Source organism: Gavialis gangeticus, unplaced genomic scaffold, assembly GCF_001723915.1.
Source record: "Gavialis gangeticus isolate Ggan-Ray unplaced genomic scaffold, GavGan_comp1, whole genome shotgun sequence".
Taxonomy (NCBI): Eukaryota; Metazoa; Chordata; order Crocodylia; family Gavialidae; genus Gavialis; species Gavialis gangeticus.
In genome coordinates this window covers 321,614-337,899 of record NW_017728962.1, presented here as the reverse complement: position 1 = coordinate 337,899, position 16,286 = coordinate 321,614, and the positions used below count along the sequence as shown (strand labels likewise).

At 45.2% G+C, this 16,286-nt stretch overlaps 1 protein-coding gene across 2 annotated transcripts in view; it reads left to right on the top strand.

Annotated features, from left to right (window-relative positions):
* The window catches only part of HMCN1 (hemicentin 1), a 451,483-nt gene that overhangs the window by 150,040 nt on the left and 285,157 nt on the right, over positions 1-16,286 (top strand). For both annotated transcript variants that reach the window (XM_019501224.1, XM_019501215.1), the window contains exon 10: positions 9,415-9,536. In XM_019501224.1, the coding sequence (XP_019356769.1) occupies positions 9,415-9,536 (122 nt within the window). The remainder of the gene's footprint in view (positions 1-9,414; positions 9,537-16,286) is intronic.

Genomic DNA, 16,286 nt, shown 5'->3' with positions numbered 1-16,286 from the left:
CACACACACCCACACACATACACACACACACACACACACACACACACACACACACTTCATTCTGGCACTGCTTATATTCTTCATTTTTCATTTAGGGAATATTGCTGGATTTGGGACATCTTTAAAACTGCAACAAACTTTTCAATGTGCTCATTGATTCAAACTAATCTTCTCACTATATATATATATAGTGTGCAATCTTGCTACGAGTCCCTTGGCAAATCACTTAATTTCTTTGTACAACAGTTTCAAGTCTGTAAATGATGCTCATAATGTCTACGCATCTCTGAGAAACACTGACATATAGACAGAAATACATTTTCTTTGTAGGGCATGTGTAACATCACAATTATTAGTTAAGGAAGAATAGAGCAAAGAGAGACAAACCAGAACAATTGGAGAATTGGATTAAAAATGCATTTAGAAGTTTGGATATTTGCCAAAATTACTGCTTTGATCTGACATAGGAAGCTAAAATGATAATTAGACACCTAACTCTTAGGTGTAAGTCAATGGGAGTTGAGCATATAAGTGTCAGTTGTGACCTTGACAATTTCTCCTGTACAGTATAGAAAGAAATACGAAATAGTATTGACAAAGAACATGAAAACTGATATGGAAATATACAGCTTTGGCAACAAAGAATGCAACCTGTTTAGTAAAAGCTAGGTACATTATAGCCACTGATGTTCATGACTCAAGTAGTGAAATTTGAATGCATTCTAGTCAGAATAATTCTGAAGCATATATATGTTAGTGTTGAGATTTGGATGAAGGGGCAGGAGGAGGAATGTTAAGAAGTTCTATAATGAAGTCAGGCTATTGGGCATAGTTCTTCTGTGCAAGATGCAAGCAGCTTCTGGTACCTGCTTGAATAAAGTGATGTTGCCTATCCACTGCAGGCCATGTCTGCACTGCAGACTTACTACACTTAGCACTGTGCCTTCAAAACATACCACGTGGCCCTGCAAATACAACAGCCTGGATTAGAAGAGGAGTAATTGTATTTGTGCAGTGCCAAGAGTAACTAGCAATGCTGAGAGTTGATGCCAGTTACTCTGAATGAAGTTGCCTTGCTTTGACTTTGGGCAGAAGTTCAAATGCTACCATACAGCATTTTTAAAGGTGACATGGCTGGGTATAGTAATTTTGAAGTCTAGACATATCCTTAGTGGTATTCCACAGCCTCTAAGTGCAATGGCAATGTTAACAGCCAAAGTATGCCTTATTAATTGAATACCAAAGTGAATACATTCTTAACTTCCTCCCCATACACTGTTGAAAGCATAAAATTCTACAATCCCTTTTTATGAGGTGTTATTTACATTTGGTCATCCTAGACATGTTCATTATCAGCTCTGTAAGCATATACTTCACCAGTACAGCCAAAGACTGTTGTAGGGCCATGTTGTGGTTGGAGACAGGAACAGGGGAGCATAACTGCATCAGTTGTATGCATCTCTTGTACTGCTGCAATTATGTCCATGTTTGCTTTGCATGTTTCCTGTGCAGCTGTGGACCTCCAGTCCTGATGGCACTCCTTGGTTGCTGTGACCAAGAATCCCACAGCTGCAGGACTCAGTTCTAGCCACTGTGGGTTGCCATGAGGATCAAGAGTCTGCAGTTGTAGACTTTTGGTCCTGGCAATCGTGGGATGCTTCCACAGCTGTGAATCCTGCCAGCTACAGAACTCACAGCTGCAGGAGCTTTTTACTTGCCTGCTCATGGGGAGTTTGGGATAGTGGCAGGAAGGCATGATAGGATCTGATGCTGGATCCCACAATCATGCCTCCTGCCAGGCACTTGTGGCATGGCAGGAGGTGTGATTGTAGGGACCAGGTATCCAGTCCTATCACATGTTTACTTGAATGTCTGGACCAGTGGTTCTCAAGTTTTTTTGTACCAGCACCCATTTGTAAACATTGGTGGCCAGTCCCAACCCAGTGCCCCTTACCTGTAGGCCCCAGCCCTGCAGTGTGTGGGGTGTGTGTGTGGGACAGGGTGGGGTGTGTGGGGGGCATGCAGGGCTCCAAGCAGCCCCAAGTAGTCCCTTGCAGGCTGGAACTCTGACAGCCTGCAAGGGAAAAGCCACAGCTTTCCACATTTTTCTCCTTTAAAGGAGAATCCATTTTTAAAGTTTGTTGATCCATTTTTAAAGTTTGTTTGTGACCCTTTCATATATTCTTGCAACCCACTTTTGGGTCGTGACCCATGGGTTGAGAAATGCTGGTTTAGAGGAGCCCTTTGAAAAATATGTTAAGTAAAATGTACAGTATAATGAATTAAAATAATTTAGGCAAAGATTGGGCTTCATATTGAAAGGTATTAAGCAACCACAGCTAATGTAGAAGTTGCACAGGCAGGTGTGTACTCAGTATTTCTCAGGATTGGATCCCAAATATAGAGCAGATGTCTGCAATCACATGTTACTATTATTTTAAAACTTTTTGTTCTCAACGCACCGACTTTTTTTTGTTTACCCTTACCATAGGGTACTTAAGGTATACAATAAAATTGGAAGCAAAAAAAGAGGATTGTGTAACATCAGTTTTAAGCATTCTTTCCTCGTGGAACAAGAGTATTTTACTTTTTAGTTAGGAAAGGCATTAGCATCTCTTAGGTAAATATTTTTATTATCTCTTTGGTGCTGGCAGTTACTGCTGTTTCTGTTGCTAGCAATGCATTGTTGAATGCCTGGGAACAGCAGCCCTGATGTGTGAGTTTGCACTGAGCCTGGGGTAGAAGGGAATAAAGAGAGCTATTTACAATCAGTATGTTGTTATCCATGGCCTAACATTTTATAGAAAACAGATTCTGCTGCATCGTGGTGCTGATATACTGAGCTTTAACGTGGACCCCCAAATTAACGTAAACCTGTTTTGTTTATGGTCTTCTTCCTAAAGCATTCTGAAGAGGTTGAGGGACTTTGGGCAGATGAGAAAGGGAAAACAATAGAAACACTGCTTTCCCATATTACATAAGGTGTTTGCCAAAGGCTTTATCGTTCGTCTAGTCTTTATCAGATATGTTTATATACCATAGTAACAGACCACAGTCAGTGTTCGAATACAGTAGAAGGACCGTTAGTTTGTTTAGTTGTATTCCAATGTTTGCACTGTGAAAAATGTAGCACCTGAATCTTAACATTATTTCACAATTTAAGAAGCACACAGGAATGTTCTTTGCAGTTATATTTCAGTAGTATTAATCCTCCTCCCTGCACCCTTTTTTGGGTAGTATTATACATTGAAAAAATATAGCACTAAAACCTAGCAACTTTACTTGTGGTATGTTTTATAGGCAAAAGCCAGGTATCTCCTTCCCTTCCCATTTGATTATTTTACTCATCTGCAGTTTCTACTTAATCACACCTCCACAGTTTATTCTTTTCTGCATTGCTATATATACACTTACTACCCCATTTGCTTTAGTGCCTGATTGATGAGCCAAGAGGCAAAGTACAAAATTTTAGTTACTCTTCTTGGTCCTAGTATGGCATATTGAGATGGCAGATGAGGGTAGACACAGACTAGATACAGATACAGCCTGTGTGCTTCCCCTGAATGGGTGCTGGGACCAGTGCAGTTCCTGCATTGAGAAGAGTGGAGAGGCAGCCTGAAGCTCCATCCCTCCAATGCTGGTGATCACTCTGGAGCTAAGCACCACATGCAGTGGGAATAGTTCAGCTCCTTCTGTGGGACAGTGCAACCTGCATGCTCACTCTCTGAACCTCAGAGCTTTTATCTCTGTCAGCGTGTCTGCGTGAGGTACTGCTTAAACCCCTGGTTCTCTCCTGCCATGACTTTGATCTGATTAAAGAAATAGGGAGGAAAGAGATGTCACCATGATTAGTACCCACAGAAAGACCACACTTGGTCAAAATTACAATCCAGGTCCTTTATTACTCTACCTCTTAGAAGTAACCCGGCAGGAGGCAGCAGCTTGTCAGAGGCGTCCATGGGATCAGCCCCGTGCTCTGAAGGGGATCCCTGCCAACTTAATTGAAACAGTAAGTAAGGAGGAGCGTCTTGACTCCCCACTGCTAATTATCTCGTTAGCGGCTTGTTACAGGCGACACTCAGTCTCTCCTGCTGCACTCTGTGCCGGTGTGCAGATCCGGGTGTTTGTCTGCGGTCCGGTCCACAGGTCTCTGTTCCAACTTCCCCCTCTTCTCAAGTTTGGGGTGTTGGGCCCTGTTTCTGCAGGGACTGGGTGGGGGACCGCTACCCCCCTTTGGCTTCCAAGTTGCTTCGCCACGTCCCTGTGTGAAGCCTCGGCTTCTCCTTGCACTGTGGCCCCGTTCTCCTTGGACTCACCACTGCTGCCGTGTGCTCATGGTATGTAGCGAGGATGGGCTGCAGGTCCTGGATTCCAGAGTCTCTTGGCCTGTGTTGGCCCCTTGCGTCATGGGACCCTCCTCCAGATCCTCCTTAGTGAGGGTCCTTAGTGGCTTCTCTCTTCTCTGGTGGTGCCTGAAGGCACCCTTCCCCAGACATCATCCTCCTCATATCCCTAGGTGCTGAGTCCCATTGGCTCTCAGTGGGCGTGGGGTGTCTCCTCCTCTGCCAGGCCATAATCACCTCCAGCTGCCAGATCTTTTAAGTAACAGGGTTTTAGTCGGGACCCTATTACACACCTCCCCCTCCAGTTACTTGGTTCCCTCCCCCATTGTGGGGGGGGTTAAGCAGATCGGTGTGGTTCCAAACCTTAGGGTTCTGTTCCACGCCCGGAAAAGGGTGAGAGTGGGCGGAATTAAAAAAAGGGGGAGAACAGAAAGGGGGGAAGGAACTGACCCCAAAACAAAAGAAAGGAGACAAGAATCTCTCTTTAGCAACTCTTGCTTGAGTTAGAAGATCCTAGCTTGGTACCTGACCTTCCGGCATGTCTTCTTCGATGGGTATTGTGTCCTTGCTAGGGACATCTCCTGGGTGGGATAGAAAATCTACATTCCTGTTCCTGCATCCTGCTCGGTGTTCCACTGCAAAACAAAAGGGTTGTAGAGCCAGGGACCATCTCACGAGCCTGGCGTTATTCAATCTAGCCTTTCTTAACCATCGCAGAGGCACGTGGTCCGTGATAAGCACAAACTCCCTGCCCAACAGGTAATATTGGAAGAGTTCTACACCCCACCATATTGCTAGACATTCCCTCTCTATGGTGAAATAATGGATCTCAGTGGGTTTAAGCTTTCTACTAGCAAAAGCCACTGGTCTTTCGGCTCCCTGCTCTTTTTGGAATAGTACTGCTTCCAGTGCTACTGCCAAGGCATCTGTTTGCAAAAAAGAAGGTTTTCTGAAAGTCTGGTGTATACAGGACTGGGCGCTGACATAAGGCCTCTTTCAGTTGGTCAAAGGCCTGGAGGGCCTCTGGGTTCCATGAGACTGGGTTGCAGTGCCCCTTCATCAACTCCGTCATCAGGGCCGCTTTTTCTGAGAAGTTGGGGATGAACCACCCGTCCCCCTGATGCCATTTCCACAGTAGATTGATGTGGTAGATTTGCTTTCTTCGTGTCAGCATTGTTCGTAAGATCCTGTAATTTACGGGCCCCTGCGTTGTGTCATGCGAAAGGGCCCTTGCCACTGGGCCATGAGCTTGTGGGTATTGTCAGGGAGCAATACCAACACCCAGTCCCCTATCTGAAGCGCTCTTTCAGTAGATCAGGTGTCATACTGTTGTTTCTGCTTCTCTTGGCATTGACTAAGGTTCCTCTGCGCTATTTCTTGCACTTTCTGCAGTTGCACTCGGAACTCCCCCACCACCTGGGGTTGGGACGGGTCAGTCCCAGCTTGCGTCCATTCTTTACATATTAGGTCTAATAATCCTTGAGGGCTGTGCCCATGAATTAATTCGAACAGGGCGTACCCAGTTGAGGCCTGGGGGGCTTCCCTTATAGCGAAGAGTAACAGGGGTAGCATGGCATTCCACGGCCAAGAATCCCCCTGTATACATGCCCTGAGCATTCCCTTAAGAGTATGGTTGAGCCATTCCACCAGGCCGTCCATCTGGGGATGATATACCGAGGTGCGTAGTTCAATTTTCAGCACCGGACAGACCCCCTTTAAAATCTTAGACATAAAATTTTTCCTTTGGTCTGTCAAGATTTCCCAGGGTGTCCCCACCCAGGCAATTCACTGTAGTAATGCCGTTACTATAGCTGGTGCCGTCACGAACCTCAGTGGTATGGCTTTGGGGAACCGAGTGGCATGATCAATGATTACAAAGATAAATTGGTATCCTGCCCTACTATGTGGGAAAGGCCTGGCTATGTCCAAGGCAATACGGTTGAATGGTCATTCAATGAGGGCTATGGGTATCAAGGGGGCCCTAGCTGGTTTTGCCCTGCCTGTCTTCTGGCATTCCAGACACTCCACACAAAATTTCTCTGTCATCTTGTATATGCCAGGCCAGAAGACCTTGTGTTTAAGCCTGGCCTCCGTCTTGTCTCTTCTGAGGTGTCCCCCCATGGGCAGGGTGTGGGCGACACGTAGTAAGCCCTCCCAATATCTCCGAGATACCAGGATTTGGGCTCTCTCTCCTCCCTCCTCCAGGTCTTCTACCTTGTAGAGCAGGCCACTCCTTACCTCATAACGCAGTGTCCGGGGGGGGGTCTCGGGTCTGCTCAACCTGCTCCCTCGTGTTCCTCAAGCTGGGATTTCCAAAGGTTTTTGAACAAGGGCTCCTGGCGTTGTTCTTGGGGGAAGTCTCCTTCTCCTATCATCTGATCGATATTCAGGCTTTCTTCCGGGTCCCCGAAGCAGAGGGTCTGGGGCCTCTTTTCATCTCCCTTGGGTACATCAGTCATTAGCTGGCGAATGACCTCTTTCAGATGTGGCCAATCCAGACCCAGCAGCATAGGACAGGATAATGTTTCAGATAGCCCCACTGGGATCTCTTCTGTTCACCCTAACACCAAGAGTTCCACCTTTGTTTGTGTGTGTGTAGACCACACCATACATGCATATCATGGAGACCAGAGTTCCAGTGCTACCTAGATGCTGGGGCAGCAAATCGCTGCGTACCATTGATTGGGAGGAGCCCGTATCCACCACTGCTGGTATGATTGTGTCACCTATACGAACCTCTACCACGGGCTTGCTCTTCTGGCCTGGACCTCGGTGACATCCAAAACTGCAATCCATCTTCTCATCGTGCGTTTCAGCCAAGGGACAGGAGCCGTGGGGTGGCAAAACCGGGATATATGGCCCTTCTCACCACATTGGTAACAGATCACTTCCTGGTAGCTCCCTGCACGTCCCTCCCTTCATATGGCCTTTCCCCATCTAGGAGGTGCAGTGGTGATCTGTTGAGGGGCGAGGGTGGGGCCTCCGGCTCGCTTCTTCTTGAGCTCCAACCCTTCCCCTTTGGCTGTGGTGTAATCTGCAGCTAGGTGAAGCACCTCTTCCATCGCTTTGGTTGGTGGCACCGGACCCATCTCTGGGAGTTACCTGTGAGGTCTGTCAGAAATTGTTTCAGGAGTATCATATCCACTATCTCTTGGGTGGTGTGCACTTCCGGCCATAACCATTGCTCGGCTGGGTCTTGGAGAGCCTGTGCCAGCAACTGAGACCGTCCCCCCTTGGGTCCCTTCTTGGCCCGGAATTTGTGCTGGTATGTCTCTGGTGAAATTTCCAGATGATATAACATCACCGCCTTCACCTTCTAATAATCCCATGCCTCCACCCTACTGAGGGCGTGGTAGGCGGCCTGGGCTGGCCCAATAAGGAGAGGCCCCAACTTGGCCGCCCAGCTTCCCAGGTCCCATTTTGTGGCCCGCTCAAACACTTCTAGGTGGGCTTCTACATCATCCTCCATTGACATCTGAGGCAGTCCAGAGCCACCCCCTTCTCTTATCAGGGACATATGCTGCGCTTCAGACTTTTCACAGAAATCTTGTTGGCGTGCAAACAGTTGGGTCCTTGCTTCTGTCTCTTGGGTCCGCATCCTCACCATCTCTTCCAGCTGAGCCTGCTGACCCTGCAGGAGTCTTAATGTGAGGTTATGTGCTTGCTGCCAGTCTGTGGGTGCCTGCATGTCCATGGCATCCGTCATGCCCTCCACGTTCCCGGCCAATGCACCAGTTTGTTAGCGTGTCCGCGTGAGGTACTGCTTAATCCCCTGCTTCTCGTCTGCCACGACTTTGATCTTATTAAAGAAATGGACAGGAAAGAGATGTCACCATGATTAGTACCCGCAGAAAGACCACACTTGGTCAAAATTACAATTCAGGTGCTTTATTTCTTTACCTCTTACAAGTAACTTGGTGGGAGGCAGCAGCTTGTCAGAGGCGTCCCTGGGATCAGCCCCATGCTCCGAAGGGAATCCCTGCCAACTTAATTGAAACATTAAGTAAGGAGGAGCGTCTCGACTCCCCACTGCTCATTATCTCGTTAGCCGCTTGTTACAGGCGACACTCAGTCTCTCCTGCCGCACTCTGTGCCAGTGTGCAGATCCGGGGGTTTGTCCACGGTTTGGTCCATGGCTCTCTGTTCCAACTTCCCCCTCTTCTCAAGTTTGGGGCTTCAGGGACTGGGTGGGGGACCTCTACCCCCTTTGGCTCCCAAGTTGCTTTGCCGCATGCCTGTGTGAAGCCTCGGCTTCTCCTTGCACTGTGGCCCCGTTCTCCTTGGACTCACCACTGCTGCCATGTGCTCATGGTATGTAGAGAGGATGGGCTGGAGGTCCTGGATTCCAGAGTCTCTTGGCCTGTGTTGGCCCCTTGAGTCATGGGACCCTCCTCCAGATCCTCCTTAGTGAGGGTCCTTAGCGGCTCCTCTGTTCCCTGGTAGTGCCTGAAGGCACCCTTCCCCAGACATCCTCGTCCTCATATCCCTAGGCGCCACGTCCCATTGGCTCTCAGCGGGCGTGGGGCATCTCCTCCCCCACTAGGCATAATCACCTCCAGCTGCCAGATCTCTCAAGTAACAGGGTTTCAGTCGGGACCCTGTTACAATCTTGATGCAGCCCTGTACTGGTTCCAGTATTGGCCGCATATTGGCAATAATGAGAAGCTTAGAAGTGTAATAAGTAAAAGCAGATAATAAAGATGTGCACATTCATACTTTCTTTCACTTAAATCAGACCAGTCAGGGCCAGTTGGGTGAGAGACAACTAAGACAGCCATTTTTGTTACCCTTCAGGTTTTATTTTTTCAAATGTTTGTGTTGATGTCTCCTGCAAGAATCCATACATATTAAGGCTCAGAAAAACATGATCAATTTGTTTGTTCTTTTTTAAAATAGGTCCTTGAATAAACAACATCCATATTGAAAACTAGTGCATCTGCTTTTTCTCCGAGAAATATCTGTTAGCCTTATTAAGAGTCCTACTTTTCAGTTAGTAGCGGACTAGGCCCTTTCATGTCTATTTCCTCAGTTCTTTCAAGCAATTACAGAAGTTCTTTATTTTTTTCCCCAGAGAATCCTCTGTTGTGAATTGGGAACTTGCCAAAGTCACTTTGTCTGATGAGGGTTACTATGAATGCATGGCTGTTAGCAGTGCAGGAACTGGACGTGCTCAGACATTTCTGGATGTGTCAGGTAAGTGTGTGTTACTTCTCAGCTAGTGTACTACATTGTATAGTGAGTGCTGGGATGCTTAACAGAAAGCAGCAACAATGGGTGATATAAACTGTAATCTTTTAGTGTCAACAAAATATTTTTGTGATATATGTTATGTTAATATGCATTCTTTTGTCACAAATGTCCCATGTGTCTAGGTCCTTAATGGAGGTATTTTCCAGTTCAGCAAAGCATTTAAGCATGTCCAGTTCAGCAAAACATTTAAGCATATCCATGTTTATTCAGTAAAATGTGTAGGCACTGGTGAATTATTCAGTAAAATGTGTAGCCACTGGTGAATTAATTCTACCACTTGCAACAGTGCAAGGTGCTGCATCTAGAGAGAAGGAACAGCAACACACCTATAGGCTGGGGAACACCCTTCTTGTCAACACAGTGGCAGAAAGGGATCTTGGAGTCATTGTTGACTTCAGGATGAACGTGAGCTGCCAATGCAAGGAAGTGGTCAGTAAGACTAACAGCACCTTGTCGTGTATCTACAGATGCATCACAAGCAGGTCCAAGGACGTGATCCTTCCCCTCTACGTGGCATTGGTCAGGCCACATTTGGAGTACTGCGTCCAGTTCTGGGCGCCGCACTTCAAGAGGGATGTGGCTAGCATTGATAGGGTCCAGAGGAGGACCACTCACATGGTCAAGGGGCAGTGGGGCAAGCCCTACGAAGAAAGGCTAAAGGGCCTGGACCTGTTCGGCCTCCACAAGAGAAGGCTGAGAGGGGATTTGGTGACAGTTTACAAACTCACCAGGGGGCACCAGCAGGAATTGGGGGAGGCTCTGTTCCCCCAGGCACCACCTGGGGTTACTAAGAATAATGGCCACAAATTGTTAGAGAGAAGGTTCAGGATGGACATCAGGAGACATTACTTTACAGTTAGGGCTGCCAGGCTCTGGAATGGGCTCCCAAGTGAGGTGATACTCTCTCCTACCTTGGGGGTCTTCAAGAGGAGGCTAGACGGATATTTGGCTGGGGTGATATGACCCTGACACTCATTGCTGCCTGGGGCAGGGGGTCGGACCTGATGATCTGTTTAGGTCCCTTCCGACCCTAAGTACTATGATACTAAGATACTGTCCCACTGATGTCAGTAGGACAGAGAGAATGGGCTTATAAATAAGTTATTGCAAAGTGGGATTTACAGGTGGGTCATCTGTGCTGTGGTTGTTGCTTATGTGCTTGCTCTTACCCTGAAGTTAACCGTTTCTGTCTTACCATTTGTCACTGGGGCTAAGCTACTATGAGATAGCTTTCATTTACTGTACGGTTGGCAAGCTGGTCAATTGACAAGTCTAATATCATCAATTGAATGGTCAGTTGACTGCATATTTCTTGACTGGTCAAGGATTATAGCAATTTTGCAAAAAATCCCTATTTTTTTAAATCATTTTCTAGACAGAAATATGATTTTTTGTTGTTTTTTGACACATTTCTTAATGGGGGAAAATGTACCTTTCTGTGTGTTAATTGGACCAGTTGGCATTTTTTTTTTCCATTTTCTGATACATATTTGACCAGGCAATTGACTGAACTTTAGTTGACTGGTCAAATACCCAACACTAATTTATTGTAAAGAAAAAATGTGTATACAAGTAGTTAGAGCAAGGCAGCTACAGTACTATCAGTTCCCTCCCCCTTCCTCTTCTCCTCCTTTGCCTTGTGTTACTTTCTTCACACATTTAAGTGCTTCACTGAATAGACATGGTCTGCCAAATTTATTTTGGAAGCACAAATTGAAGTCTCAAACAATCTGCTCTTTTTTTGTCTCAAACCTTAGCAATTACACATTGAACTGCCAGCCTGTAAGCACAATTTGGATAGTTAGCCAGACAATTTCAAAGATTTGCACTGGAATTAATTTCCACTTTACTTTAAAACATTTTCTTAATTTGTTAGACATCTACTTTTTTCTTCTTACTTCTTGATTCATAATAGGGAATAATTCAGACAAATGAAAATAAGGGGGAAAAAAGTGCCTGACCATAGAAATAACTCCTGGGATGGGGATTTGAGGAATTTTATGTCCCATGCCAAACACTGCATGTCTTGCCATGTTGTGCATCAGATTCCAATTGTGCCTTTTTAATATCTGCCAGGGACCCAGAAGAACTAAAATGTCCTTTTCATCTCTGATTTATAATTTCCATGACTACTTTTCTGGTTAACTAGCATAGCTTATGTAGGCAATACAATTGTCTTTATATGGTCCCATATGCAATCAGAACAAGTCCCTATTTGTTCCCTAGAACTGCAACAATAACAGTTCCTGTTTTTTTCAGGCTGTGGACTGGAACAGCCAGTTGGTGGGTCAGTGATGGGGGACATTCTCTGTGTTCATTCAGGGCTCAGGCAGTTGGGTGCTGCGCCTGCACTGTTGCTGCAGCTTCTTGCAGCCTCCTGCTCCCCTGACTGTGGTGTGACACTGCTACCAGTCTATGGGGAGCTGTCCTGGGACAGGTGTCTGTAAACTGTATCCGCACTGTCACCACTCCCTCCACCGCCCTGCTAGAGGCTGCACTTGCATCGTGGAGGGTTGGGAGAAGGGAGGGGAAGCATGGTAGTATGGATACAGTTTGCAGAAGTCCAGCCCATGCACAGTTCCCCACAAACTGGAAGCTGGCTACACCCAGGCCGTAGCAGGGGAGAAAGGGGCTGGAAGATGTGACGGTGGCATGGGCACAACTCCTAAATGGCAGGCCCTGGTGCAGGGGTGGGAAAAGCCCTCTGACACCACCGACATGCCGATCCTGCATTGGACTGGAGTTGGGAAGGTGGGGAGAAGCGGCAGTGACACAGGTGCAGCTGGAAGCTTCTCACTGCATGGCCCCAGCACGCCCATGAGCATGAGCACAGGCAAAACCCTCCAGTGCCTCAGGCTGAATCCAGTGACTCCATGGGCTGGGGTGGGGCCCTATGTTGCCAGCACCGGCAGTAGAAAGTGTTGACCTTATTTATTCAGTCATTATCCTGACTCAAGCAGGGGGCTTGACTAGATGATCTTGTGAAGTTGTTTCTAGCCATACTTTGCTATGATCCTATGATCCATTCAAGGGACTTCATTTCCCTTACAGGCCAATTTAAAACAAAAGACTCTTGTTCCTGTCTTACATTTATTTTGTCTATGTTCCTGGTGTTCAGATGTATTGAATTCCAGGAAATTATGAAAATCATGAAAGTTAGCAAAAGAAGCACTTCCATGTTGCACATTTGAACAAACTGCATTTGGTTACAAGTAAGGGAACAGGACAGCAACATAAAGAGAAATGTGGATGCAGGTCGCTAAAGACATGAAAAAATGTTGATCCCAGAATGACTTTAATGGGAATGCAGATCTTAACTAAAAACATTTGTTCAAATAAATGAAAACTGTGTTGAAGAGGATCAACACATTCATCAAAATTTAGTTTGGATCTAGGATATCTCTAAGATTTTATTTTTGGCAACACTAATGATACTCAGTGGGTGCATCTACATGTGCAATGGTGGAGCAATAAATTCCGGCACAGTTCACACCAGAGTCAACTGCTCCTAGGCATACTATCAAGATGTGCACCCAAGGACCACAGCACTTTGAGCCAGGGCAGAGCAGCTCTGGGCTGGCAGGGGAAATTGGGGGGTCAGGCCCAGGCTCCAGGTGGTGGTGTTGGGCAAGAGAGGGGCTGGCTGGGGCATGAGAGTGCTAAAGTATGGCTCTTGTCACCATCTACATGTATGTCTCAGCACACATAAGTGCTCCACTGTAAGATAGTACTGTCCCTGACAATTACTATCTTCTGGCGGACTTAATTTATTGAGCCCTAATACTGGCGCACATGTAGATGGTAATACTTTACTGCAGAGTTAATTAGTTTACTTTGCAGTAAGGCACATGTATAGATGCATCCAGTGAAGGCAAGACATACAGGTGTCTAGATCAGCAAACTGTAAAGAATGCTTTAAACAGAAAGATTGAGGTTATGATTTAGATATGGGGTGTGTATGTGTGTGTGTGTGCGTGTATATATATTTCAGTAAAGGCAAGACATACAGGTGTCTGTATAAGTGAACTGTATTAGCATATATGAGTGTGTGTGTGTGTATGTGTGTCCCACATCCTGGTACAGTTTGCTAATATGGACATCTGTAATTCTTGCCATCAGTGACAACACACACACACACACACACACACACACACACATCATGATCTTTTAATCAAAATCTCAATCATTTTGTTTATAGTATTTTTGCCCATCTTTCATTCTGTCATCCCAGCTGGGGAAAAAGAGGACAAATGCTGTCAGCTCAGTATTTTATTTAATGTGTAAATGCTTTGGAATCCTTTGGAATGAAAGGCACTATTTAGATAAAAAATCAAAGGAATTTGAAAGATGTTGGTTATTGGGTTTGTCTAACCATATCACTGTTACTGATTTATCTCCAAATTCATGTCCACTATCAACTGTAATATCAAACAAAAATGATAGACATGAAATGAGAACTCAGGAGAGCTTATTTTATAGATTACAAATGCCATGGGAGGACCTTCTGGTCACAAGATGGTAAACAGCTAGGCTTGATATTAGTTCCATATTTCCTACTAAAATCCATACAGTCGGTAGCTTTATTACAGAGTTTAGACTGTTCTTAAAGTCCATTAACTGACTGAAGGATATTAAGGAGGGGTTTTGTTTCCCACCAGCAGCCAGAATCTTAATGCTTCCCAAATGAAAAAGAACTTAGCAAATTGAATTTTGTTGCCTTCATTTAGGAATAACAATTGAATTCAGCCAAAATAACCATTAATCAGGAGATGCACTCAAGCATAAATGAAAAATGTATTAAAGTATTCACAGTCTTCAACAGCAATCTATGCAAGAGATCCAGCAAATGGTCAGCAGATGAAGAGACACAGCACTGAAGTCAACGAGTCCACCTCAGACATTCAAGCAGAGAGCTAGTATCTATTCAGTAATATGTTTGGGCCAGGTACTAGCAGGCATGTGCTCATATGAAACTTCTGCAAGATAATGTACAACAGAGTAAACTAATCAAAGACTAACATATGTTTGCTTTTTTGTTTATGCAAACTCATGGGAATGAAAACCTGTCACTGCTGTTGGAAACACTGAGGGCTATGGACAGGCTGCTCACAATTTTAATCCTAATTCCTTTTTGACATTATTTTAAAGGGGAGATTTTCATAAAACACCCAAGGGGAAAGAAGCCCAGATTCCATGGTGGTTCTGGAAACTTCATCCTGAGGTGGTATAGGCATTTCCATTATTATTTTTTTTAACAGTCTTGACTAAATCTCTCTCAAATTTTTTTCAGGGATTTTATACAAAACCATGTGGCTCAGCCTGAGTTGTACTAAAGATGATACTCTTAGTACTTTGTAGTTTATACTATAATAACATCTTGGACTTCAATTTCCATCTATTCAGATTCGTATCCAGAACCAGAATTTTTATTTTGCCTGATTTATTTTGCCTGACTCATTATTCATGTAAAGGTGCTTCTACTTAGGGGAAAAAAAGACATATGTGTTTTAAATTCAGAACAGCTAACCTGGCTTAGCTTGCTTAGGTTAAAATAACAGTGAAGAGGAACACGCATTTTAACTTGAGCTTGAGTTCAGTCCTATCACCCCTGGCACCTCTGCAGTCAAAGTTGCTAGCCCAAGTTAAAATGGTGTTTTGCTATTTTAAGTAGCATTAGCTAACTTTAATTAGTGAACCTGAGTTAAGAATTATTTTCCAGTGTAGATATATGCTAATAGAGCTGGTATCACTAAAAGATCCAAAGCATTTTCCTTTATGATAAAATGTTAACACCAGTGCTTTGTGAAACTCCATATTGAAAACTACTTTGCTTACTGAAAACCTTCAGTGGTTTTGGTTATGCATGATGACCCTGTTTACCTCTCAAACTGCTGACTGAGAGCATTGAGCACAAACAGCTGTTGCATTTGACTCCTGAGGTGCCAGCATTTTGGTAGTATTATGGTTATATGGGTGGGCAGTCCTGAAATATTTTTTTCTCTTATAACGAAAAGGACACAGAATGAAAAACTTTTTGCAGAGAATGAAGAGATTCCTATATACTCCTTTGCTTTGGGGTCCGTAGGGAAGAAGGGCAGTTCGTAGATTTGGGATCCATAGGGAAGAAGGGATCCATTGGGAAGAAGGACTTTGGAATCCATAGGGAAGAAGGGCACTTTTTAGGGCTCTGTCTTTGGGCCTATATTGTTCAACATCTTCATTAATGATGTGGACATTGGAGTCAGAAGCAGACTGGCCAAGTTCACCGATGATACCAAACTTTGGGGTAAAGCATCCACACCTGAGGATAGGAGGGTGATCCAGGCTGACCTGGACAGGCTCATGAAATGGGTGGATGAGAACCTGATGGTGTTTAACACTGAAAAATGCAAAGTTCTCCACCTTGGGAGGAAAAACGTGCAGTATCCTTATAAGCCTGGCATTGCTATGCTGGCTAGCATTATGGATGAAAGGGACTTGGGGGTCATGACTGACCACAAGATGAACATGAGCCTTCAATGTGATGCTGTGGCTAGTAAAGCGAGCAAAATGCTGGCTTGCATCCACAGATGCTTCTCAAGCAAATCCCAGGACGTCATTCTCCCATTGTACTCGGCCTCGGTGAGGCCGCAGCTGGAGTAATGCGTCCAGTTTTGGGCTCCACAATTCAAAAAGGATGTGGAGAATCTTGAG